Source organism: Danio rerio, chromosome 6 (genome assembly GCF_049306965.1).
Source record: "Danio rerio strain Tuebingen ecotype United States chromosome 6, GRCz12tu, whole genome shotgun sequence".
NCBI lineage: Eukaryota > Metazoa > Chordata > Actinopteri > Cypriniformes > Danionidae > Danio > Danio rerio.
In genome coordinates this window covers 31,830,610-31,858,314 of record NC_133181.1, presented here as the reverse complement: position 1 = coordinate 31,858,314, position 27,705 = coordinate 31,830,610, and the positions used below count along the sequence as shown (strand labels likewise).

The following is a 27,705-nucleotide window of genomic DNA, read 5'->3' as shown; positions in this document are numbered from 1 at the left end:
TTTTTCCATTCTATAGGTTATATCTTGCCTAGTTTCCTATTCCACTCCCTCTCCACACCTCTCACATGCTCTTCTTCTCACGAATATGGGTGTAAGAGAAGGTTCTGATGGTGTTCTCATAGATGGCTTTATTCATTCCTCCTACTATTTACACTCAAGATTGGCTTAAACAATTCTGATAAAAGGATCCAAAGGTCCAACTTTATGTATATTCTGCAAGACGCCATATCTGTGAAACATACTTTTATTGGACTGTCCAGCCTTTAATGGAAGATAACATATTTTACTCCTTTCTTTCTAAAGGACTTCTTTGGCAAGAGATTACCAATACAAAAATAGGAAATTGTTTTTCATGTGTAAATATAAAGCTTTATCATTTGAAAGCGTTCTTCTTTATTAATTTTAGTTTAAGATTTTTCTATTTGTTTAAATGTATGACACAGTTCATGGCTTAAAAATAGCCCCAGCTGCTAACATTGCGTAAAAAAATCTCTAGTCACCGGTTTACCAGATTAACCATCAAATTTTAGAGTTTGAAGCAGTGATTGAAGAACTGCTTGATTAACTGCTTGATGAATATTCTTGTCTTTTATCCACAGGCCAGTTGGAATGCCAAAAATGGAAAAAGTTTACTTACACAATCCAAGTTCAGAAGAAATAAGTTTAATATCAATATCAGCAACAACATCACATTTTCATGCATCCTTTTTTCAGAATAGGGTAAGTATGCTTTTTATTTGTATTTTTATGATTATATCATTAACTTTTATTTATTTTAAGTTTTTTTTCCCAATGGAGTCTTTTAGTCTGCATTAAATTGATTGACATCACCATTTCTCAAAAAATTGTTGCACTGTTCTTAATCAAATTAACTGTTTTTCGCATTGATAATATGATTTTTTCTTGAGCGTATTAAAGGATTTTTATGAACCGTGACATAACACTGTAGACCAGAGTGATGACTGCTGAAGACCATTTATTTTTTATTGTACACTATTACAGTTCTTACACTTTTACCTAGCAGAACTTAGGGCCCCGTTTACACTAATACGTTTTAGTTTTAAAACGCATAAGTTTTGCTACGGTTGCGCCATCCGTCCACACTTCGCTGGAGTTTTTGAGCGCCGAAAGCAGAGCAATTTGGAAATGTTGGAGAGGCTGTTTTTCATTCTCAAACGCTGCTGCTCCGGGTTAAGGCTGATTTATATTTCTGCGTCAAATGCACGCGTATGCTACGGCGTTGACGCATAGCCCTTCGCCGTGGCCGTCGGCGTCACTGACGTGCACCTCTCAAAAAATGTAACTACAAGTTGCAACGACGTGTAGCGCAAGCTCTTTGATTGGTCGGCTTGGTATCGCTGACGAGTCTGGGCGGGACCGAAAGCCGCGCGAATGGCGCGAGCTGGGCGCGAGCCCAGTGGAGCGATTGTTTACAAGTGTGGAGTCCTGTGATGGAGCTCCGGATGTAAAGTTTTGTTTTGTGTTTACCTCATAGTAAAGTTGTTGCACGTCCTCCGGTTCCTGTCTCAAAATGAGCGATTTTGAGCCATTTGTACATCCAGGAAGTGTTCAGGAAAAGCAAAACAGCAGCAAAGAAACTGGACACAGTGGAACATGAACACCACACTGCCAACTAGCGTTTCAGAAGTGTAATGCAGACCAACAGAGACAGCGCGCAGAAGTATAAATGCACAGCTACGTGCGTTACATGTGCCGATGGTTACGCCGGTCACTTGACACATAAGTATAAACCAGGCTTTAGTGTGGATGGGGAAAACAGAGACATCTGAAAACGGAGGCGGGGCTGCAGACATTCGCCTCTCTGATTGGGGTTTTTTCTCAATTTCAAGTTGCCTAAATATAGTTCAGTCCTGAATCCTCTCCTTGTAAGTTTAGACTTTGCAAGATTGGTATGGAAAACCAACTCCCTAGGACACATTGGGTAAATCTTCAAAGGTAACAGTGTACTTTATAACCTCATTCACATCACCCTGGATATGTTCTTTCACTTTCTTTTCAATAAAATTAAAACATGATTTACGGAACTGCCTATTTATATAAATGTTTACATATTTGTATGATCGTCATCTTTATGGAGTCAGGTAAGACTCTAAAGTAATTCACGCAAAGGACACGATGTACACATGCGTAGTCAAATTCACGTGTATAAAATCAAATTCATGTGCGTAAAAGTTTTATGTTTGGAAAAAAAATTCACTTGCACAAAATAAAAATACATTTTTATAAAATACGTTTCACAAATGCAAAACACCATTTCCAAATGTATAAGAGTGTACAAACAGTTTTGAATGTTTAAATCTTGCGAGTTCATCCTGAATAAGTATGTGCAAATCCCCTTTCACTTACGACTCCCCCTGGATACGTGTGTGTGTATTTTTGAGACTGTCTTGGCAGAAGCAAGCAACTCGCACCTCTCAGCCAATCAGATGAGAGCTGTAGTCGGTGTCAACCACTCTGCGCTCCTTTTGCGCAGTCTGTTCCTCTTCAGCATGGCGAATGGAGAAAGAGATGTGCAGGGTTCAAGCAAGAACTAATAAATTCCCTGACTTTCACTGACTAAAAACTTAATTTACATTAAATCAAATGAACGCAAACAGGCTGCTGTTGCTCTTTAGTTGCCTAATATGTAAAATGTACCCTATCATTCTGTAATAAATATATAAATATATCTCCTTTTCCCAGCAGTTGAAAATCGGGCACAAATAGGGCTGGCTAAAACCCCTCTAGTCTGAGCTGTAGGCTTTATTTGACTGAATTTGATTGACTGATGCAGCGACTCTGAACACAAAACAAGTGCTGTCCAGTTGAATATTCTGATTTGCTGGTGGTCAAGGACATTATAGCCTAATAAAATAAATGAGTAGGCTATTGTGAAAGCGGTATGATATTTTAATCTGGTTGACCTTCTTTCAGCATTAAATGCTGTCTTTTCTGCAGGAGTGATTAATGTGGCATAATTTCCCAAAGTCAAGATATGTTTTTAATTGTTTTATTTTGTATTTAATAATAATAAATATCACTTTTATCATTATCATTGTTTTCATTAGCCACACGTTATTCTGTGGGCAGATTAAAATCCAGAATGGCATCAAACATGTTTGAAATGATCCAAGAGTGTTATTTATATTCTGCATATTACTAAAGAATAACAGCAACCTGTTTACTTTCATTAGATATAATGTAAATTGAGTTTTTAGTCAGTGAAAGTCAGGTAATTTGTTAGTTCTTGCTTGAACCCTGCACATCTCTTTCTCCATTCGCCATGCTGGAGAGGAACAGACTGCGCAAAAGGAGCGCAGAGTGGTTGACATGACTACAGCTCTCATCTGATTGGCTGAAAGGTACAAGTTGCCTGTATCTGCCAGGACAGTCTCAAAAATACACACACACCTATCCAGGGGGAGTCGTAAGTGAAAGAGGATTTGCACATTCTCATTCAGGATGAAATCGCAAGTTTTAAACATTAAAATTTTTTGTACGCTCTTATACAAATGGTGTTTTGCATTTGTAAAACGTATTTTATGAAAATGTATTTTTATTTTATTGCATGTGAATTTTTTTTGAATATGAATAAATATTTTACGCAAGTGAATTTGATTTTATGCACGTGAATTTGGCTACGCATGTGTACATTGTGTCTTTTGCGTGAATTACTTTTGAGTCTTATCTGACTCCATACATCTTCACTGTATGCATATTTATAACAAAACGGAGGCTATAACATAACTGACTACTTTTTTTTCTCATTGAAAGTACGAAACATACTCTCTCTTTTGTTGAATATCAGTTTTAATAACGAATAATGGCCATTATAAATGTTTAACGTACAATTAGTTTAAACATTATAGGAAATAAAGGCAAGCAATCAGTCAATATGCAGAATATGCAGAAACTCTGGGTGAAACGCTAGTGTGTCCGCAGATCTTTTTCTTTCTAAAACACAGTTTTAAAACTAAAACGTATTAGTGTAAACGGGGCCTAAGAGACAAAACAAAACAAAAACCTTAGTAACCCTAAACCTTTGAAGATAATTATTTCAGAGAAACCCCAAGGTGTGACCCTCAAAGAGAGTTGTGACTTCCTGTCAAAAAAGCAAGCACAAAAGAGCAGACAAAATCTTCTTTTGGTTTGTGTGCCAGCTGCTGGATGTGTGTGGTAAATACCACATTGTCTTGTGTGGCACTGGACTTGACAGAAATAACCATCCAAGCTCACACCACAGCTCATTTGATCAAGATCTTAGTGGTGAAAACAACACCTTCTTGCTTTGTAAAGTTTTGATGCGTGAAGCAGTCACTGACCATTAAACTTGCACACATTTATGTCAGTGAAACAGCAGGACGTTGGCCTCGCTGAAACTTCTAATTAAAGCTTTTAAAGTGTGTGTGCTCACACTTCAGGCGGTTATAAATTAAACACAACCCACCTGTTCCTGACACCTGCATAAATCAGTTCCTCTTTGCCCTTGCTAACGGCCACGCAGCCTCCAAATCAGCAGTGTGCTTGCTTGTGGGTACTCAATATTTTGCGCATATGATTGAAATTAGGTGATGCTACATCCATGTTAATTTACTACGGTTAAAGGTGGTTGAAAGTGCTTGTGGTCACATTGGGTTTTGTGTCCAGAAAACAAACAACTAAAATCTTTGTGTAGAAGCGAGTAACATACAAGCTGTGTGTCAGAAGTCTGCAATAATTGAATATGATCTGGTTTTTTGAAAGAAGTCCTTTTTTCTCACAAAGGCTACATTTATTTGGCGAATTATATTGTGACGATTTAACAAAATAGCTTTCTGTTTGAATTTAATTTAGGGACAGTTTATTTAATCATGCGAAGGATATTTTCAGCCACTGTTCCAGTCTTTAGGGTCCCTTCAGAAATCATTAAACTATTAGATTTTATGTTCAAGAAACATTTCTTATGTTCTCTCTCTCTCTCTCTCTCTCTCTCTCTCTCTCTCTCTCTCTCTCTTAGTATAAGTAAAACTATAAAATAAAAATATAATAAAATAATAAAAATTAAATATATAGTAGTAATAATAATAATTATTAATATATAATAAATATATAATTTTCCAAGAGACAATAACAATACTTATAATGCTATGAACAGTGTCATTTTAACTGTCATGGAATCTTAAAGAAATGTAGAGCAGAATCTGTATAACTTTTATTCTGGTCTTTAAAGTTTTCAACACTAATTATAACCATTATTAATAATTCAGCATCTTTAATAATTGAGCACTGTCACATATTAGAATAATTTCTTGAAGTTCAAATAACACCGAAGACTGAAATGATGGTTTGTAAAAATTCTGTGTTGCAAGTTATTTGAAGTTGTACACAATAAGACTGTTGTGCTGTATTTTTGATTAATTCCATCTTTGTAGATAAGACTTTTTTTTTTATAAATAATTTAAAAATATGAATTATCATAGTTTTTTGACTTATCTATTTTTACTAGTAACAACAGTTAAGTAAGTAATTTGTAATATTTTGTGTAAATTATTTATTTATTTTTTTGTTTACTGTGTAAAGCTTATTATATAAAATGTTTTTGTACTTTACTTTGCATCACTATTGCAAATAACAAACTTACATGCTAAAAATTATGTAAATGGCCCCTAATATATAGTTTTATCCATTTGTTTTTTTTAATGAATATGTTTATTTTCATTTAGTATTTCTAGTGTATAAAAGCTTAATAACAATTTTGCTTTTGCTTGATACAGTCTTATGATCTGAACAAAAACTGCAGACAGTTTGAATGAAAACTTAAATCTAATTTCTGATAGCAGATAGTGCTTGTAGAAATGCAGAAAAAAATGTGCTTAATGCTGAAAGAACCTGAGGTTTTTCAATGTTTTTATCATTATAACAGTATCCGTTTCATTTGGAATTGTGAGTAGAGTGACTACACTAGGGTCACCAAATAAATCTTATGGTTGACCCCTAATGGGTGTCTCGATCCCCAAGTTGCTAACCATAATTTTATGTGTGCATATGTGTTTTTTTTATATTATTTTTTTGTTTGTTTGTTTTGTGAATTATCAAGCTAACAATCTTAAGTTGTGTATGTAGTATTGCATGCAGCCTTGCATAGATCTAACACATTGCATCATTTATCCACAGATAATTCCACCTGGAGGCAACACCTCATTTGATGTGGTGTTTCTAGCTAGAGTTGTAGGGAATGTAGAAAATACCTTATTTATTAACACATCGCATCATGGAGTGTTTACATACCAGGTACATTCCACACACACTTAAAAGCATTCTATACTGTACGAGTAAATAAAGTAATCTCGTGGTTTTTGTTCAGAGGATTTGACTGTTATTTGATTTCAGGTGTTTGGTGTGGGCGTCCCCAATCCCTACAGACTCAGGCCCTTTGTAGGGGCAAGAGTTCCAGTAAATAGCAGCTTCTCCCCACTCATAAGCATCTTCAACCCACACAGTGAACCACTGCAGGTACGCAAAACAGCTCAGTGTAGCGTAGTGCTAATAAATCATCTTCTCTTTTACCAATGGGTCATTTTGATTCTTTTAAAATCATGTTTTTATGGATTCAGGTTGTAGAGATGTACACCAGTGGAGGAGACCTACATTTAGAGCTGCCTACTGGACAGCAGGGTGGCACCAAAAAATTATGGGTGAGCAGACCTTTTATTCACTCAGCTGTGCTCATTATTGTAAAACATTGGTGTGGTGCAATTCGTTCTCATGTTCTGAATTTCCTTGATTATAGGAGATCGCTCCTTTTGAGACGAAGGGTGTGATGAGAGCCAGCTTCTCCTCTCGAGACGCTGACAACCACACAGCTTTTATCAGAATAAAAACAAATGCGTCCAACGAGGACGAGTTTATCATCCTCCCTGTGGAGGTTGAAGTCACCACAGGTCAGTTAAAATCACTCTTTTGATAGTGCCATAATAACATTTAAAATACAGTGACTCATTTTTGCATCTTTCTAGCACCTGGTATATACTCCTCCACAGAGATGCTGGACTTTGGTACACTTCGATCACAAGGTTTGCTTTTCCCACTAAATGGTTAGAAACTGTATGCCAGGATACTTAAACTGTTGGAATACTAACAATTCTCTGCGTCCTTTTAATTTTACAGATCGACCAAAACAACTGAATTTGCATCTGTTAAATTCAGGAGCAAAAGATGTGTCGATCATGGTAAGTTGTATGGCTTTAGTCTTAAGATCACTCCAAGGTGATGCCAAAGAACTAGTGGCAGACAAACTAATTGTGTTATCAAAGTTGCATGTGAGCACACCAAACAGACAACAGGCGACTGAAATGAGAATGTACATTATGCACCTGTTTGAGAAGATGTATCTTTCCATACTCTCAGGTGTCAGTAAGCTCTTTCAGACATACAGCCTTTAAAAAAATGGATCATGTGTGAACAGGCCCTTTTTGTTAATACTGGTAAATTCGTTCCGGCAATTTTCCGGAAAGAGAAACAGTACCGGTAATTTGCTGGTATGTTACTCTGTGTGAACGATGAAGGAAAATTGCTGGAAAGAGCACGTTCACGTTTAGAACACACTAACGTGGAATGTCTGGCCAATCAGAACATTCAGACGCATTCACATCCGCGCCGCTTATGAAAAAGAAGCCTTTAAAAAAGTCTCTTTCCAGACACATTTAGCTGCTAGTTGTTAGTCAGATAATGTTTCTATGGTTATAGTTAATGCCAACTGTGGGAAAAAATGATCACTAAAATGCTTATGATAAACTGCTGTGAGTTTACGTGCAAGCCCTGCGTTCAGCTTGTTTCAACGTGTGAAAGTGTTCCTCCATACCTTTATGTCAATGTTGTTCACAGTACTTATCCATCCACAGAATATGTAAAGTAGTCAAATGTGTAAACATTTAGCTGCAGTTCTGCCATTGGAAGTCTCTGGGACAAAAGCAGCTAAAGCTTTAAATAAAAGTGAAACCAATAATTAAAAAGTCTGATAGAGACCATTTCTGGTTAATGATGTCAGAATTTCATGGCATTTTTAAATGGCTGTGTGAATGGTGTTTTACGCAAAAATTCCAGAACGTCCTTGCTTGTGTGAACAACACTTTTTTCAATCTACTGGTAGTCGTTTCAGAAATTTTCTGGATATTTACCGGTATCATTGTGCTAAAGGGGCTAGTATCTGTATTGTTCTACAGTAAAAAAACAAAAACTAGTCTTGCACACATACAAACCACAAAGCTGCATTTATGTGCCATTTTCATAGTAGTTCTCACTCACCACAGATGTCAATGTGTCTGAGAATCTGACATTTTTGATATTTAGGAAATGTGACCATGTCAGCCAGCGGCTTTGTGCTCCCTTAAGACTTTTGCTTGGTTTTGTCACTTTGGTTTGTGTTCTCATTCTCAGTTTGGCTTTTACCAATGCTAATGCTAATTCTACATGCTGAATCAGGCAAACTTCCTTCAAAATCAGCTCAATGAGAGGCAACGTGTAGAACACAAACACAAAAAAACCTAGCCAAAAAAACGTTCTGCTTGGTTAGTCCTTACATGGCTATTTATACACTATAGTTCAGTAATTACAGCTTGTTTATTGACCTTATTCTCCACAGACGAGCTGGCGCTGCCCTTTGAATCTTTTTGGCACGAGACTTCCGGTCTCATTCACTTCCATTCATTTTTAGACATTAAAAACTGTTCGTTTCGCTGTTTGATGTTGCAAACTGATAATTCCTTGTTATATTATTCTACTTGGTCTGTGTAGTCATGCAAACATTTGTTTGTAGAGCAAGTAGTTTGACCGTTTTCTGCCGTTTATTATTCCTTGTCATTTCTCCCATAGGCGACTGAAACGGAAGTTCTAAGACAATCGCGAAAACAGGCGCACTTTCGCATTTTAGAATAAGGTCAATATTCTTTAGATGAATTTAGATCTTTAGCTCCCCATGCTATTTATCTGATTTAGAAATACACAATACATTACATAGAGATTCATAAATAATGGGACGTTGAATAATTCGAAAATAATGCTTAGGTGATGCTAACATGATAGCAAGCGGAGTGGCTGTTACACCTCAGGTGTGCATTATTTTCTAATCTTTTAATGGACTGGAGTAAATCATTTTGCTTTTACTATAGTTAAGTCACCTAAGGAAACAGATGTTTCAGATTGTTCAGATGTTGTATTTAAAGACATTTATTTGGTTTTGTCCTCAAACTGCTGTTGTGTGTGATGCTTAAGCCTTCAGTTATTGTTTGTTTTGATTTCTTTTGATGTTTGACAGTTGTAGGCTGTAAAACGACTGAAATCATTAAGTGTAATGATATCATACTATAATGCAGTAAAGACCTGTCTGCAGCTACTATATATGTGCTGTTATCTGGAAATAATTGCACACTGTAGAATGACACATTCAACACACTGTAGTATACAATTTAGCTAATTATTATAGAAATATTTTTCTCAAGACATTCATTTTTGACCCTGGTCCTGATTTTTGTTATCAGTTTGCGATTGTTTCAAGACAAGGGATTGGTCAGTGAATCCTACTAGACTCGCAGGATATGATTATCTGCTGATACCATCTGTGGCCACCCGGAACAACCATAATTATGCAGATTCAAAAAACCATATAATATACTGTTTATGCATTTAGGAAGCTTTTCTTTATTGCATTGTTGAAAATAAAAAAACTTTTTCAGTATTATTTGACTGTTCAAAACATCAGCATTTTTTTGAAAGCTAAATCTTTTGTAATGTGTTGTTGCTGTCATTTGGTGCCTGCTTGCAGAATAAAAGTAAATATTAACATTAATGTTCTTAATGTGTTTTGTGTTGCAGAGTGTTAGGCCAACTCCATCGAACGAAGCTGTCACAGTTGAGTTCAAGCCAATTACATTAAAAGCTGGAGAGAGCCGATATACCAAAGTTGCAAGTATTAGTTTTGATGGTGAGTACTACTACTATTTCTTTTTGAATGGCATCACTTTTTCCCCCTGGAAATAATATCTGTCAGTTTATCAGTACATCAACTTTTATTAATATGTCAGCAGGGTTAGAATGGTTTTAAGGTAGACAATGCAATGTACTTGATTAGTTTAAAACATAGGTCTTTTTGTAGTGTTCCAATTAGTTTTCATTAAATTATTTATTTTGGGCACCTTTATTAATTTTTAAACATTGACCAAATAGTTTGTTTACAGACAAAATGTTCATGATATTTGCTGTTTTTCAGCTTCAAAAGCAAGAAGATCAGACCAGTTTTCTGGAAAGATCACAGTGAAGGCAAAAGAGAAAAGCTACTCAAAACTTGAAATCCCTTACCAGGCTGAGGTTTTAGAAGGGTAAGTGGTCAGTTCACCAGCAATATGTTTAGGGTTTTGTTTACTAGTTTACATTGCGTTTATGCTCACCATTTTCAGGTACCTGGGCTTCGACCACACAGCCACCCTGTTCCACATCAGAGACAGTCCTGTAGATCCAGTGGACAGACCCATCTACCTCACCAATACCTTCAACTTTGCCATACGCATTCACAATGTGTCACTTCCCGAAGAAGCCAAGACTATGTTCAATGTAATCTATTTTTGAGCTGCTTTTTAGATTTTTGTCAGCAGAAAACTTTTGAATGTTAAACTAAGGTAGCTTTTGTGACTTTGAATTTATACTTCAACTATTCAGGCGAGTGTTACAAGAGTCTTACAATTATAGAAACCATTTAAAGAAAGTGCATTTAAACAGTGATGAGGTGCTGTATGTGTGTTTTACCTTTGGTCGTGAGGAAGTTTTATAAATATTCATCATTTTAAATACTGTACCTCTTCTTTGTGAAATGTTCAGTTAGTTAATGTGTTTTGACAAAAAAAAAAAAAAAAAAAAAAAAAGAGTAGTTAAAATGCAATTTAGTTAACTCAGATCTTCTTTTAAACTAAACAAATAGAGATTTCATTCATTTATTTTATTGTTTTTTACAGGTGCATAATTTCAGCACTCCAGTACTCATCCCTCCCCATGAGTCCCGCTACATTTTCTCTCTTCTTTTTCGACCAGTACGACCCTCCATTCACATCGACAGCAACATCCTCCTCATCACCAATGCTTCTAAATTTCACCTGCCAGTTCGGGCCTACACAGGCTTCTTGGAGGTAATTTAGGACGAGCCAAAGTGTGGCAAACAATCGTTAATGTAACCTAATTCTGAAGTTCATGCGTTGTGAATTAATATGGTCTTGTGCTGTAATTTTAGACATGAATCTCATGATTTGTCTTTCTCTTTTATTCAACAGCCGGTTGTTCTTCCTCCCTGTCTTCAAGAGCACATCTTAGACTTTGGTGTTCTTAGTGCCACAGACACCAGCAGTTTGGTGTTTGTTGTGGTCAACAGCAATCCAATTGAGGTACAAGGTCATCACGTTCAGTACATTGTGTGACGTGATGTTTGGATAAAAGCAGAAATGTCAATATGGCTTTTTCTCAATGAATACATGTTCTCTGTCCTTCCAGTTGGAGATAAAGTCATGGCTGGTGACAGGAGACAGTCTGTCCATGGAATTGCTTAACACAGAAAGAGGGAACAGAAGTATAGCACTAAGCAGAATTCAAGAGCTGCAGAACACATCAGCTGCCCAATACAAAACTGTAAGTGTGCAGTCTTTGCCTCTATTACCAAATCATGTGATTAAACGCATTTCAGATTCCTATTCTGTTCAACTTAAATCAAGATAAAAACAATCACAGTATGCAGACACTCTGTTGGCCTTATTCTGCAGTGTGGAAGTGCGCTAGTTTTTGCAATTTGTTTTAAAATTTCAGAAATGACTAGGAATAGTACAGGGCAGAAAATGGGCAAACAATTTGCTCTACAAACAAGTGTGTTCATGTCTATACACAGACCATACAAAAATATAATAAGAAAAAATCAGTTTGCAACATCAACCAGCAAAGCCAGCAGTTTTTAATGTCTGTAAATCAATGGAAGTGCATGAGACCGGAAGTATTGAGCCAAAAAGATTACAATGGTGGCTCCTGAACGTCAAGAATAAGGACAATTCGGCAACTGAAAAGTAATATGTATTTTGAAGGCTAAAAATAGTTTTAAAGTATTTTTTATTTATTTATTTTTTAATACATTTGAGGTTATATGTGTTTTGTCTTTTGCCACTTTGTCTTATGTATAAATGTGTGTGGTTAAAAAGTGTGATTACAAAAATCTGTGCTAGTAGCTGTAATAATAATAATACTAATTCCTTATGTTTTTCTTTAGACTCAAAGCACTTTACACATTTTTGGGCGTAATGATGCGCCGTTTAGAATCTTGCCGGAAGTAGTTGGTCATCTGGGTAATTCTCGTATACTGATTTTCGAATTTTATGAATACGGATATACTACTCTGCTTGCATATTGATTTTATACCATGTAAGCCATATGCAGCCAGAGTCAGGACGTAGGTTTAACGTCTCATCCGAAAGACTGTGCTCACTGAGCGGTATAGAGTTCCATACTGGGATGTTAGGACCCACACAGACCACAGGTTGAGCACCCCCTGCTGGTCTCACTAACACCACTTCCCATGGTGTCTTCCATCCAGTGTACTGACTGGGCACAGCCCTGCTTAGCTTCAGTGGGTGATTATGTGAGAGTTGCAGAGAGCTTGTTGCCAGCTACCTGTAATACTGCTACTATTACAAGTGTTGTTATGAAATAAGTCAGTGGTTCTCAAACTGTGGTACTAGTGGTACGCGGGCTTCCTCCTAGTGGTACGCGGAGGAATCGCTGAAAAATGAAAGAAACAATTAACACTTTTAATCCTTTAATGCGTAATATAACATTGATGTGATCAGCATTGGCTGCTTTGTGAAGCGTACGATCACAACGCTGTGCTTATAGTGTTTACTTTAGTGCATTGTGTCATAAGCTGCTGAAAATCAGTTTCCGAAGTTTAAGAATTGATTCTGAAGCGTGATTTGACTGACATAAAAAGTGGCCAATCACAGTCGACCTTGTCTAGTTGCGTGAAACGTAAGGCCGGGACAAAGGCTTTCTGTGTTGCAGAGACAGAAAAAACAACTTAAAAACAAATGTTTTGTTGGAGTAATGCTTCTCGGATGTTTTCACTACAGAGATGTCTAGCCGAGTAATTAAACCGCGGACATATTTCCTGCCTATTTGATAATCTTCATACACGTTTTGCTCTACGACAGCCAGTCGACTCGCCTCTGACCGGTCACTCCTCTAAATACATTCTGAATGGCGGCGCGGGAATGGAGGTATTGCGCAATTACTCATTTCTGCAAATGTGGCGAGTGCTTTATTTTAATACGAGAGCGCATTCAAGTGCTCTCATGATCGCGTGTGTGCTCAGATAGAATACAATCGCGATCTTTCCACTATTAAAGTAGACATTATTTATCTTTGCTCCTTAACTAAATTTAGTCAAAAGTATTCAAAGTTATCAAATATTTAGAAATAGATTGATACATGATCGATGACAATGCTAATGGTCTTCTTATTTGGCTGTGTTGTGAAGTGAAACTTTTAGCAAAGGTGGAACATTTTTTATTTCTTTATGACAAAATAATTATGCTGGAAATGTTTCTGGATGAGGTATTTGTGTGATTTATACATTTAGCTGTTTTCTGATCTGTCCTAAAGCATTACAGGTCAAAGCAATCCATTGTTAGCCTACTTATTGTTTATTTATCACAATTTACAATAAGGCTCTTAAAGCACTGCTTTGATAAATGTAGTGTCGTCATATTTCAAATACCTCAAGTAAAATAAAGTCATTTGTTTTATTTTTTTACTGACAGTGTACTTGTATTTTTTTACGTTTCTATTTTAGATTAAGATCAAGTGTAAAATAAAATCTACATGTGATGTACAGCTATTTAAGAAACAAATTTGCCATATTGTAAAGAAAATAGTGTAAAATATGTAAATAAAAGGCTAAATTTAAATCTTTTTACCATATACTTTAATTTAACCTTTCAAAGCTTAAAAATATATATTTTTAAAAATGGGCAAAACGTGTCTCTATGGCCTTAAAGATTATTTGGTAGTTTTACCAGTGCTATTGAAAAAGATTAATTGTCATGAAAGGAAAAATTGACTATACTTCCTTTGTTAGTGCAAATTATACATGTAGCTTTGGGATGTAAGCAATCAAACCATTAAATCAGGTTTACACTTAAAAAAAAGTGATTTCATAATGAAAATCAGATTTTTTTTCAAAAGTAACCAACTAGTACTTTTTAAAAGAGTAATTTGTACTTTTACCTAATATTAGTATTATTTACTAAAATTTTTGTTATTTTAGCAGTGTAATAATATTTTTACTTGAGTACAAAAAAGATTTCACAAGCACTTAGTGCAGGTTTATTATATTATTAATATATGATTAATAAATATTTTTTTTAATGGTTTTTATTTGTATCTATTCCTATGCAATATTTTATGGGTTGCTGAGAATACATTTCAGGTCTTCAATAAGCATGTCAGTCTTGAAAAAAAAATAGGTGCTGGAATTGATTTTCATTAGGCTGTGCCTGTATGAACCCTGTCATGTACATTTAACATTTATTTCAAGATTTGTCTGAAAGTGTAGGAATATGACATATAGCCTATATTTATAAGGTCCAAGCAGCACTTCCAGCTTTTGATGAATAGGCTACTATGAATACTTTAGATTTAAGTACAGCAGTTTTCTTTTTACTTTTTAAGAACAGCGCCATTTTTTATGAACTTTTAAAAGCACATTTTAACTAAAACTTTTTTTTTATCTGCAAGCACAGTTAATGTTCAGACTATTTCAAATGTTTAGTGTGACTGACAATAATACATATTCTTACTAATAGGAAGTAATCTGCATCGTTTTTAAACTGTGCACACCTGTAGCTGCTTAATTAGGCTTACGACGCTATTTTTTAATACTGGTTAAAAAATAGCGTCGTAAGGTGGTACTTGGAGAGACGATTTTTTTCTAAGGTGGTACTTGGTGAAAAAAGTTTGAGAACCACTGAAATAAGTTGTTTACATTTAGCTATGAACAATATAAACACAATACAAAATGTGGAACAATTTTGTTAGTTTAGTTAAGTAAAATTGCACACTTCTGCTAAATTTTGATAAACATTTTTTGTACCTTCTCTGCCCAAACAGTTGTAAATGTTTTATCTCTTGTGGCCTTTATTTATGTAGGTGAAAAGACAGATTTGAAAGATTGAAAGGGAGATTGGAAAAATAATTGATAACCAAAGGAAGCCATACATGGCTATCTCAGCGTCTTTGTGTGTGTGCAGGCAGTCATATGACTTCCGGTGGAATCTTTGCATGTCCACACTTGTGAAAATAGCAGAAGTGTCGCAAGATTTGTGGTTTTGGATGTCTGCAAGCACAAAAGTTCTTTCAAATGATTTAGTTTTTTTTTTCAGAAAATAGTGACTTCACAGTGAAGGTTTGAGTTAGAGTATCGTCTTTCACACATATTGCTACAGTTTAGAGAGGGTTATTGCAATTTAAAGGGATTATTCCAAATTGTGAAATTTAGTGGCCCTCAGTGTTAAAGACAAACAAACGTGCTTACGTCCATCTGCTGAAAGTATTTGAGAGGAAAGTTGACATTACCTGGAAGATAATTCATTGCATATTCCTTGTAATGCTTTTCATATTTTTAATGTAAATGTCTGACTCGGGTCAGGATTCAGTTTTTTCATGTTGTTGCAATCCAGTATGCATGTGCATTTGTTTAGGAAAAGCAGGTGTTCATAGCTCTGTATTGCATATCTGTTTCTTCACAGGTCATTTTAGCCTCAGGATATTATGCAGCTTTTAAAGTCACTTTGGTGGCTAAAGCTCTAGAGGGAATTTATGATGGAGCCGTACACATTACAACAGATTATGAGGTATGTTTGTCATCCACAATATGTTGTTTCTATTACTTTTTTCCAACAAAATTGTTGTGCCATAGCTGGTGCTAGGTTTAATGTTGATATAATAAGTTGTCTAATCTTCATTTTCCTCATCTGATTATGACTCACAGGATGAAAATTAAATTGTAACCATTTTCAATGCATCTTTTCCTCTCATTTCTTTATTTAAAATAAATAAAATCTTAATAACCACATAAAACTATGCATTATTTTTACAAACAAAAATAAGCAGCATACAATTTAAGACAAAATGCCAGTTATTGACACTTGTGGTTCTTAGTTTAAGACTAGCAGATTTCAGAAGATATAACTGCAGTAGCTTTTCAGATTATACTCCTGCAACAAGTCTGGCCGTGAATGAAATGTAAAAGTGAATTGTGTTTTTAGGCATGCTTTTTAAACCTTCAGTTTAATTGTGTCTGTTTCAGATATTGACAATCCCTGTTAAGGCTCTTATAGCCGTAGGAACATTAAGCTGTTCACCCAAACATATCATTCTTCCTGATGCATTCCCGGTAAGTTTGCAAAAACAAAGATGTGTATGCTTTACATTCTTGTTTCGTCTTCTTTTTTTAATGATTGTTTTAAAAGTACCTGTAAAACGAGTACCTGTTTTTTGATATCTCAACATCATAAAGATACTTCTGTTGTCTGTGTAATGTGAGGATGTGATTCATTCCTGCTTTTACGCCCAGGCTCTGTTTAACCGCCACTCCCTGTGTCCAGTGCCATGCGCTAACATGACCTGCTTTGCAAACCACTTTTATTTTTGAACGACAAGAGACCATTCATTAGCTTTCAGACCATTTCAGAGTGGTTTTCATCAACTGTTTTTTACTCTGTTTTTTTTTTTGTACGCAGGGGAAAGTAGTCCACCAAGGGTTGAGTATACAGAGCTCATTCTCACAGAAAGTAAGGCTTCAGCAGATTCGCTCTCTCACAGAGGACGTCCGGTTTCAGTACAAACGAGTTCGCAATAATAAAGTGGAGTTGGAACCCAGGCGAAAGTCCAAGGTGCCAGGCCCTGTACACTATAGTAAATACACCCAGACTTAAAGGCACAATATGTTATCTATAAAACACTGGAATAGTGTAGATGTTTTAATAATTGAAGTGCTTGCATTATCCCAAAGGTTTTAAAGAATTTTAAAAACCTGAAAAATAAGCTATTTTACCTAGTGATTCAGGCTGTGCTCAGTTTTGCCATGTTTATGATGTCACACATCCTTGATAACCCTCAGTTTTTATAGAAAACACAGATGCTTTAATTTGTTGTGGACTACACAGAACAGCTTTACAAAAAAAAAATATAATAATAACATTCATAAGCGCTGCTACTTTCCTGAGTGATTCCCACCTGAAGCTGTGAACTGTGGCATAATAAAAGCTCTGCTGTTTTCGGTTCATGTCATGCTCTCATAGCAGTTGCTTCTTGTTTCACTGATAATTTTCAGCGTTACTCTGATTCATACTTCCATGAAGGTTTTGAATAAGTTTAAGTTTGCGAAGATAAGTTTTGAAAACTTTAGCTCAGTGGTTCCTAACCTTTTCTTTTGCCTGTGACCCCCTTTTCCCCCAGGAAATATTGTAAGGCCCCCTCCACATTTAATAATAACATTCCTCATGTAGGTTTGCAGTTGGTGTGACAAACAGACTGTTTTCAAACAAATGCTATGTTTATTACTGTATCTAGATATGTTTATGCACAAATAATAGCCTAATGTAAGATATAAAAGCAAAACATTAGTGGGCTATTTTTATCGGGTACACCTTGCGGTATTGGGGATGAGTCGTCTGCAAATGTCTTATTAATTTGAATGGCCTCATGCATTCATTAGCAAGAAATTTGGCACAGATAATGCACTGTGGCTAGGTCAGAGACAAATTTTTTGGTCTGCCAGGGGATAAAATGAACAAAGGCAACATGATCTTTCTTCTAATTGTCCACTGCTAAAACAATTTTAAAGTATGACATGACCCCTCACAGAGCTCGCCGAGGTTTACTTGTGGGCTGGGACCCCTCCTGTTAAGAACCGCTGCTTTAGCTCATTCACGAACAAGACTGTAGGATGTAATGAAGACCACAGCTCCAATGATTCCACACTCAGTCATGGTGTGATCAAACTACACCTTGTTTGTTGTGAATATACACCCTCTAGTGGCGAAAATTACATATTGTGCCTTTAAATGCAACTGCTCAGCTACAATAATACAAAGTAGACTCATTTTTATTTCTATTTTAGTAATTGACACTTGTTTTTTACTCCTTTTTCAGATAGCGAACATTTATTTTGATGCCAGCTTGCAATGTGGCGATCACTGTTATGTGGGATTACCGTTTGTATTGAAATGTACACCACCTTTCTGCATTAATTTTCTTGGATAAGTTGTTGTCTTAGTTATTGTTTAATAATTTTTTTCTTCTTCAGCGGAGTCTAGGCCTCATGGTTTAGTGATGCAGGAGGACATGTGGGACGCTGATGTAGATCTCCACCAGCGGCTCCTAAAAAGATGGCGAGAGCTCAAGGAGCAATCAGGCCATGAGTGAGTCTGATGGATATGGCTTTAATCCAGGCTGAGATAAACACACACCGATGCATGTATTATATCTTTATGCGATTGTCCTGTTTGTGAAGGGTCGAAGCCTTCTTTGAAGTGGACACAGATCTGCAGAAAAATGTGCAGGCCAAGATTTCAGCAAAGCTCAAATGGCCCTCGCTGCTCAACTCTACCCTACAACAGATCCATTTTCCTCTCACAAACACAAACAGCTCATCTGTAAGTATATACACACATATTTCACTGCCCCTTGTGTTTTTGTTTTTTTTCTGTATTAGCCGCCTGTTTGAGTGTTTTATACTAAAGCACCCCCTAAAATACATTGACCTGAACTTTTGTATTTTAAGGAGGAAGAAGTGATTCTAGAAAACTCTGCTGATGTCCCAGTCTACGTTCAGGTTCTTCCTCTGGCTTTATACCCCAATCCCTCAGTGTTCACAGGCAAACTTGCTGACAGGTAAGATTTCCCACTTTCTTTCAGGAATGTTATAGCTTATGGTTTTTAAGAATGTAGTGTATATATAGTAAAGGTTATTTAGTATAAATAAGGTTTCAATTTATATAAATAAAAAATATTATTTAAAACTCAAAGTATTACAGCTAGTTGCCATAGAAAATGTATTTTACTTTTGCTTAACTTCCTAAGATGTGCTAGAGTGGAATATTCTTAAATTAATACAAATAAATAGAGTGGAGGAACTATGACTTAAATTTTTTGGAAAAACTTGGAAGCCAGTTAGCAGTTTTTTAGCAGTTTAGCAGTTCCGGTTCCCAAAGTCCATGGCTTTTTTTAAGTGAGATTTTAGTTAAATCGCTTAAATAAGGTTCATGGTTACCACAAACTCAAGATGCTTTTATGTTTTATTTTATGACATACAACACATCAGTTACATAAAATTCTTGATTGTTTTAAATTGGTTACATTTCGTTGCTAAATGGGACTCAGGCAGTCCTGGAGACTACGGATGCTCAAGATAACTGATTAACTGGTGCATTTGTAACCGATTAATGGTATGAGTTAAACATTTAAAAAATGTTATTTTATATATTATTAAAGTTTGGCTGCATAATGGTCAATCACCAAAAGCACTTTTTGCATTGAGAAGGGCATTTTTAAGTGGTTTACTAACAGCTGTGAGTGTTTTGCGCGGTGCTTATGCGCCCTGGGTGCCTTATGTTTGGCCGTTGAGGAAAAAAAGAGCGTTAGGTCAGTCGCGTCTTTTCCATTCTTCTATCAAATGAAAGCAGAGGCGGGGTTTCTGTTGAGGTGCCTGCATTGTTGGTGTTGTCAAGACGACTGAGAACTATTAATGATGGAGGAGAGACTTGTGGTCGCTGTTTCAAGTTATCTGGTGCTGTATGACATAACAAATTTTCAATATCACAATGTTATTAAACACTAAAATTATAAAAGCGGGCGAGGCAGTGGCGCAGTAGGCAGTGCTGTCGCCTCACAGCAAGAAGGTCGCTAATTCGAGCCTCGGCTGGGTCAGTTGGCGTTTCTGTCTGGAGTTTGCATGTTCTCTCTGCGTTCGTGTGGGTTTCCTCTGGGTGCTCCGGTTTCCCCCACAAGACATGCGGTACAGGTGAATTGTCCGTAGTGTATGAGTGTGAATGAGTGTGTTTGAATGTTTCCCAGAGACGGGTTGCGGCAGGAAGGGCATCCGCTACATAAAAACGTGCTGGATGGGTTGGCGGTTTGTTCCGCTGTGGCGACCCCAGATGCCGACAAGAAAATTAATGAATGAATTATAACAGCATGGACGGCAACACAATAGACCAGCTGATTCAGTCATTTCCTAGCGACATAAAAGGCGACACTGACACTGCTTACCGGTGCAGCCTGTCTCTGTAGCTTTTCGCTCTACATTTGCAAAAAAAAGAATATTGAATGTTGTTCTCTATCCATGATGGTACTTGCAGGCATTTGATAGACTTGTCACCCATGCCTCATTTCTGTCATCTATTCATCTACCTCTAAGATAAGCGGGCTGTATGCACATGCGAGATACACTTATTTAAATATGTCTTATGAAAATACTATGTAGGCACATTTATTAAACATACAGTACACGTTTTAAAACTTTTACAACAACTGTAAAGCAAAGCACATGTATTTCCTTTGTAAAACCAAAACAAACTGCACGTAGGTCTATATACAGATATGTTTATTGCTTATTTGTATTTGTTTATGTAGCGTAAATATATTATAATAACCGAGAGAGTAAATCTGTGTCATGGACCATATTTTCAAAAATAAATTTGAAAAGTTGTCAGAGACAGGGTGGTACTGACGTAACAAGCAAGGCACTAAAGTCTTGTTTATAGCCTAATGTTAGCTTTTCAATTACCCAAAAGTGATCAAATTTATATAATCGCGGGGTGATTATCAGGTTGGACAAAACGTGTAAGTGTAATGAACGGTGTTTGAACACAGAGCTTATTATTTGCAATCTTCAAGAAGCCTATGGAAAAATCCTATAAGGATTTCATAGAGTGAACCAGTTTTATGTGGCGTCATAGTTCCTCCAGATATACATGAAAAAAAAAAAAAAACATAACACAAAATTAACTTTAAGTTGAAAACAGAAAACGTATAGGACTGTTTAATTATAATCCTTTTGAAGTGTTAACAACACTGGGAATGTGCCCTGTCTGTCCACCTAAAGTGCACCCCAGTCACCCAAATTTGATAAAATGGTTTATTCTTTCCAAACAGAGCAATTCAAGTCATCTGGTGAAAATGTCTGTATTTTTCCATATCCCAGTATGCATGACAAAAAAAAAATCACCACTTTAATACATATAAAATATATGTATTTGAATATTTTTATTTTCAAATATTGTGGAGCCCTGCTATTCTTCATCTAACATGCTTTATACATGTATTTTTTTTTTTAAAGGTTTCCTCTTGGAAAGTTATCAAACATAAACCTGGACACAAATACACTGGAATTCCTGGTCCAGAAAAATCATGTACGTGTAAATTAAGAACTGACAATGACTTTATTCTGTGATTAAATCAGTAATTGAATTTTTTTACTCTCCAAAATCTTTCATGATATCCAAACATTCAAGAAATGCTGGACAGTGCTTGTTTTGTTTCTCTATTCTGCTTATGGTTTCTGGCTTTGTTTGTTTGTTAGTCTTCAGTGATGAAGAGTTCCACAGGTTTTGTTGAAGGATCGACACGGCCCTATGTATATAACATGCTCCTTATGCCTGGGGAGGTAAAATCCTTCAATGTAAGGTTTAGACCCACCACCAATCACAGTGTCTCTTCTCTGCTTGTCGTCAGGTAAGCTTAGTGAGCCAAACAAAATAGCTGAAAAAATAACAACAACATGTAAATTAATGTTGTTAAAATACAGTAATGTTGTGTTTGCACAGGAACAACTTGACGATCGTAGACTTGATCATGGTTCATGGTCAGGGCACCACAGAGAGTCTGAGATTGGCCGGTAAAGCCCCAGGTCTCGGCAGCTCTCTGAGGTTTAAACTTACCGAGTCATTCCTTAAAGACTGTTCAGAAGGTGAGTGAGAAATCTAATTAAATCAAAATTTTACATCAGGGTCATGGAATATCATGGAATTTTTGTCCGTTCAAAACATTGATTTTTTTCCAAATTATCAAATATTAAAAATTTTTGTTTCTATTTATCAAAATCTCATTTTTCTATACCATGTATTTTATGACAATAATTACGCGTATTGTTATAGTTTCATGGCTGTTTTATGTAGTTAGGCTGTTTTACAGCTACATTTGATTCATTTCTGGCATCAACTGTCAATAATTCACTTTAAGTCAAATGTAGTCAGCAAACTGTACTTGTTATTTAAGGCCAACAGGTTGGGATAATACACATTTTGGGGGCTTTGGCTTTAAAATAACCACTTAGAAGACTGGGGACTCTATTTTAATGTTCTAGGTGCAAGGTCTAAAGCACATTGCACAAAAGCATCAAGGGCATGTCCGAATATAATTTTGCTATTTAAGGACGGAAATTACGCTCTGCATGGTCTAACAGGGTTGTGCTTATTCTCTTAATAAGTTATGGATGTGTTTTGATTATAACGGGTATTAAACCAATCAGTCTCATCTCGCATACCCTTTAAGAGTCAATTGCGTCACGTCATGGTGAATTTGCTTTTTACATGGCGGATTTTGTAAGTTAAAAAAATGGACACTTCACTAGCAAGAAAACTGTTAAATCTAAACTATTTCTAAATTCAGTTCTAATTTCCAGCAAATTAATAAATGAACAATAATCAAGAAGTGTGGTCAAAAACTGTATACAGGTAACACACGTCCTATTCTCATGCCCCATATAGTAATGCAGACGTCTCCAAAAGTCAAGGAGGCAGTGTTTTAAATATTTATGTAGAAAATATTTTTTTTACTTTTTAATCCTTTTTTTTTTCACTTGTAAAGATGTTTGTGTATTTCTGTACATCCTGTGTGTATTAAGCAATGTGTACGTGTTTGTACTCGCATACGTGCACAACTAATGTGCTCTGTGCTGGACTTCAGTGCAGCTTTCAGTTGTTCTGTGGCACAGTCTATTTTAGTTTCTCAAAATAGCAACGCGCCAACAGTGCACTGTAACACCTTCTTTCTCGGCCGGTGCACCCATGAGTCCACAAATTGTCACAAATGGTAAAATGTTGCACAAAACTTGAAAATTAGGGTTGCCCTGGGTGTTAAAATAGAAAAAACTAAACATAAAAATTTGTAAAACTACTTTTGAGCTATCAAATATGGGGGAGTGAGCACTTCACTGCAGTACCTGATTTAAAAAAAAACTTGAAATAAAAAATTCATTGTTGCTCACAGAGTTTACAGTCCTGCAAAATAACATTCAAGCCTAAACCATTTTAATATTATGCAAAGCACAAAAAGCAGCCTGTTTTTTCTATTGATTTATAACTCATGAGAGTTCAACTTTTTGGTCATTGAAGTTGATATTTGGCTTATAGTGGGGGAACCCTGTTCATTGATACCAAATAATTTCCAATCGTGTACATTTCTTTTTACTTTTGCTAACCTGAACGTGTATCTTTCAATTTTACCAGTTAAAGCCAAGGAACCAAACTTCACTCTTCGAAGGACTTTTAGGCTGGAGAATACGGGCCTGCTTCCGATTCACATTCGGTCTGTGGAGATCAGTGGCAATGCATGTGAGGGTTATGGCTTCAAAGTTCTCAACTGTGAAGAATTTGCACTCAAACCAAACACTTCGAAAGACCTCATCATACTGTGAGTGGTTTCAAAAGTGGCCTTTTAACTGTATATGTTATATTTAGCTGTTACTTTTGTGTTAAAGTGAAACAAAATTTCTGCAAGCATTTACTTACCCTTTTGCATGTTTCAAACCTTTGAGTTTTTTTTTTTTTTCGGGTTAACACAAAATAAGTTATTTAGTAAAATGTTGAAATCTTAAATAAAAATGTAATGTAATGTGTGTATTTATATAGCGCACATATTGTGTATGACCATACACCGAAAGCGCTTCACAATCATGAGGGGGGTCTTTCCACACCACCACCACCAGTGTGCAGCATCCACTTAGATGATGCAATGGCAGCCACAGGACAACTGCGCTAGTGCGCTCACCACACACCAGCTATAGGTGGAGTGAGACAGTGATAGAGCCAATTCAGTGGATGGGGATGATTGGGGAGGCCATGATGGTTAAGGGCTGAGAGGGTATTTGATCAGGACACTGGGGTTACATCCCTACTCTTTACGAGAAGTGCTATGGGATTTTTAATGACCCCAGAGAGTCAGGACCTCGATTTATCGTCTTGAGACATCGCCCACTGACAGTATAGTGTCCCCTTCACTTTTACTGGGGCATTAGGACTCACACAGTTTGAGCACCTCTTGCTGGCCTCATTAACACCACTTCCAACAGCAACTTAGTTTTCCCATGTGGTCTCCCATCCAGGTACTGACCAGGCTCAGCCCTGCTTAGCTTCAGTGAGTAACCTGTCTTGGGCTGCAGGGTTAATTTGGCTGTGGCATTAACTTCCATAATATTGGTTTTTCCTACTCTGGAAGTCACTGGTTACAGATATTCAGCTGTCTTCAAGATATCTACTTTTGTCTAGTGAGTAAATGTTCGTTTTTTAGTTGAACTATCCCTTTTAATATATTTCAGAATTTCTAGCATTTGTGTTTTATTGCCTTTTATGCCTTACTAGATTGGTACCATGAATAGAACTTGGATACAAATGTTATACACTCTTCCATCTTGTGTTGAATACAGGTTTACTCCAGATTTCACATCATCCAGAGTGATCCGCGAGCTGAAGTTGGTGACTGCTGGGGGCTCAGTGTTTGCCTTTGTGCTGAATGCCTCATTGCCATATCACATGCTGGCAGTGTGTGCTGAGATGCTTCCCCGACCCAACTGGGAGCTTGAGCTCTACATCATCGTCTCCCTCGTTATGAGGTCTGATAGAAAATATTTCAACCTTTGTAACATAAACATTACAAACATTGCAAATTATTTTATTAATTAACATTCACAATAATACGTTAATAGTGCAAAAAATGAATTGCTCATCTCTGGTTAATGATGTTTGATGTTTTAAAGGGATGATTTACTTAAGTATGAGTAAATGTTGATGACTTGAGGATGAGCACATGTTGACATTTAAATTTTTTTTGTAAACTATCCCTAACATTAACAGATTTCTATTTTAAAGTTTTATTTTAAAAATCTGACTGAGTTCAATTTTTTGATATTGCATTTGATCTATTTAGACCTAAAATACATTTTTCAGGTCATATGTTGTTTTTTATTTCATTACTTTGATTTTTTTTCATTCAAATTAGGTAAATTTTTGATAAATTTTTGACAAATGTGTTTGTAGCTGCATGTGATGGAATTATATTTAAATATTAACTGATATTTAATATTTGTCCAGCTCCATGTTCCTGCTGGTCATCGCTACAGCCTATCTGGAAGCCCAGGGAATATGGGAGCCTTTCAAGCGACGGCTGTCTGTGGAATCCAACTCTCCCATGGAGACTGGAAAACCATTTGATCTCAGGGAAATTGTACGAATTCAAAGTGATCCAAAGTACGTGAAGATATTTTTGTATGATCTATAAACTTGATAAATAAATCAAGGTTTGATTTCTGGTTTACTTCGGACCATCTTTGATGAGGCCTTTTACAAATGTGCATTTAATCTTTTCCAGCTTGAATGATTTTGCTGACTCAAACCAGAACTCGACGAGAGGAATGTACGGGTCAAGCATAGGTGGGCGGGCTGGGGGTCGGCAAAGTGGCTCACACTCTAGTTCCAACAGCAACGGTGTTTTGCCAGATAGCAAGCCCAGATCTGGCTCAGGCCGCTCTGGATCTATGCAATCCTCTTCCACCTTTTCACTCAAAGATAATGGTCCAGGACTCAACCAGGTGACTAACCGAAAAGCTCGAAGTTCCAAACAGCAGCAGCAGGGCTCAGGCCTTCTTGAGGATCTGCCAAGTACAGGACCCTCACAGTCTAACAGCGCAAGGGTCAACAGTACAGAAGATCAGGATTATAATCGACTCCTGGTAGCCATGGATAAAGACCTGGACAGGCCTGAGTCTCCTGCCATTAATGTGTCTTCAGAGCACAATTCACAACAGTCTTCACAAAACAAAGGTAATAAATGACAAAATAGACACAAAATAGATTAATGTCTAGAGCACACCAAGCTGATGACAAAGAACTAGCAGTGAAGAAAACTGTGCTGTTGCCTTAAGGCTTATTTATACTCTACGTGTTCGCTAGTTCACTTGAGTGCGCATGGCGTCTGTAACATCATCGCAGTCTTTGCGGAGGTTCACTTTGAGTGCGCGTGACATGATTTCGACTGGTGGGGTTAGGGTTAGCGCACAATTTTGTTTTAGACTTGAGCAAACAGTTCGTGCGGTAATGCATTTCATTTGAGTTGAATATGAATCACTTTGAAAAGATTTTGTCTGAAACAGTACGCCTGTACAGACATCTTTATGATTCATCCATGCGTGATTGTAGGGAGAACCAGATGGCCAATTATTCTTGGCTAGAAATTGCAACAGCCGTGGGAAAGGTCAAAAGATTTTGTTTAAAAGTTAAAAAAAAAAAACTTGAGTTTGTTATAACCAAAAAGAGAAGCCATGGTTAAAATGGAGGCCCATGTGATTTTGATAAACAATTACAGAATATGTTTTTCCACCATTCATAGGTTTTACACTGATGTATATGTTAGAATTTTGAATTTAAAACAATTTAATAGTTACAAAAAAACTAAAATGAATTAAAAATAATTTTGTTTGTTATACTTTGATAACTGGAAAAGAATATTTGAACCTATCGTATTACTATATTCTGATGGCCTGTTTTTCTAGGCTTTATTGTTGATAATGGTTAGGAATGTTGGACCTTTATTGCCTATTTAGCCAGCCAGACATTAATGTGTGAATTGTGGGTTAAATAAAATAAAAACATCAGTATTTTTTAGTAAGTGTACTTTTTTTTTTTTTTTATTCTTTCCATAATAAAAAATATATACATTTTTGTAGAGCAACCTATGTTTTATTGTCATTAATATTTTAATAATCTCTAATAGGTAGAAAAGTCTGAAATATGAACAAAAGTAAGCGATGCATTAAAGTTTCCTTTGTCCGCCCCCCGTCATTTTAAAGAATATAACAACGATGAATGCGTCAAGTATAAATGTTATAAATGTTTAAATGTATAAATGTTTCGTGAGGTGCACGCACAGTCAAGAGAGGTCTGTGATGCAGTGCCAGGAAAAAGTATAAATCAGCCTTTACATGGACTACATCTGGTCCTATCTGGGCCAAAATGCTGCATGTGCACACACCGAATAGATGACAGCCAACATAAACACACCTGCGTGAGAGGATCTTTCCACCCCGCAGGTGGCATTATTCTGTATTATCATTCCAAAAGGGAGCTCAGAACTTATGCTGCACACATACAAACATGAACAATGCTGCGTATACATATCAAATATGTCTGATAATCCATATTGTTTCCAAATATTTTGCAAATGCGAAAAAAAATGGCTGCTGTGCGTTTCCTCTTGACTTGATTTTTTTCGCTTCGTTTTGTCACTTTTGTTCTCGTGCTCTGATCTTTCACCAGTGGCCGATGCAGATTCTACATGGTTAATATCTCCCTGGCTACGTTCACACTGCAAGGC

At 36.4% G+C, this 27,705-nt stretch overlaps 1 protein-coding gene across 2 annotated transcripts in view; it reads left to right on the top strand.

Annotated features, from left to right (window-relative positions):
• The window catches only part of tmem131 (transmembrane protein 131), a 67,440-nt gene that overhangs the window by 26,341 nt on the left and 13,394 nt on the right, over positions 1-27,705 (top strand). For both annotated transcript variants that reach the window (XM_001923305.8, XM_005165961.6), the window contains exons 5-31: positions 600-720; positions 6,154-6,270; positions 6,370-6,492; positions 6,594-6,674; positions 6,770-6,920; positions 6,996-7,052; positions 7,147-7,208; positions 9,850-9,958; positions 10,244-10,352; positions 10,431-10,584; positions 10,983-11,153; positions 11,295-11,405; positions 11,512-11,646; positions 15,804-15,908; positions 16,364-16,450; positions 16,797-16,949; positions 18,211-18,286; positions 18,365-18,479; positions 18,572-18,713; positions 18,842-18,951; positions 21,398-21,470; positions 21,641-21,792; positions 21,885-22,027; positions 23,568-23,751; positions 24,764-24,949; positions 25,428-25,583; positions 25,705-26,156. In XM_001923305.8, coding sequence (XP_001923340.2) covers positions 600-720; positions 6,154-6,270; positions 6,370-6,492; positions 6,594-6,674; positions 6,770-6,920; positions 6,996-7,052; positions 7,147-7,208; positions 9,850-9,958; positions 10,244-10,352; positions 10,431-10,584; positions 10,983-11,153; positions 11,295-11,405; positions 11,512-11,646; positions 15,804-15,908; positions 16,364-16,450; positions 16,797-16,949; positions 18,211-18,286; positions 18,365-18,479; positions 18,572-18,713; positions 18,842-18,951; positions 21,398-21,470; positions 21,641-21,792; positions 21,885-22,027; positions 23,568-23,751; positions 24,764-24,949; positions 25,428-25,583; positions 25,705-26,156 — 3,635 coding nt within the window. The remainder of the gene's footprint in view (positions 1-599; positions 721-6,153; positions 6,271-6,369; positions 6,493-6,593; positions 6,675-6,769; positions 6,921-6,995; positions 7,053-7,146; positions 7,209-9,849; positions 9,959-10,243; positions 10,353-10,430; positions 10,585-10,982; positions 11,154-11,294; positions 11,406-11,511; positions 11,647-15,803; positions 15,909-16,363; positions 16,451-16,796; positions 16,950-18,210; positions 18,287-18,364; positions 18,480-18,571; positions 18,714-18,841; positions 18,952-21,397; positions 21,471-21,640; positions 21,793-21,884; positions 22,028-23,567; positions 23,752-24,763; positions 24,950-25,427; positions 25,584-25,704; positions 26,157-27,705) is intronic.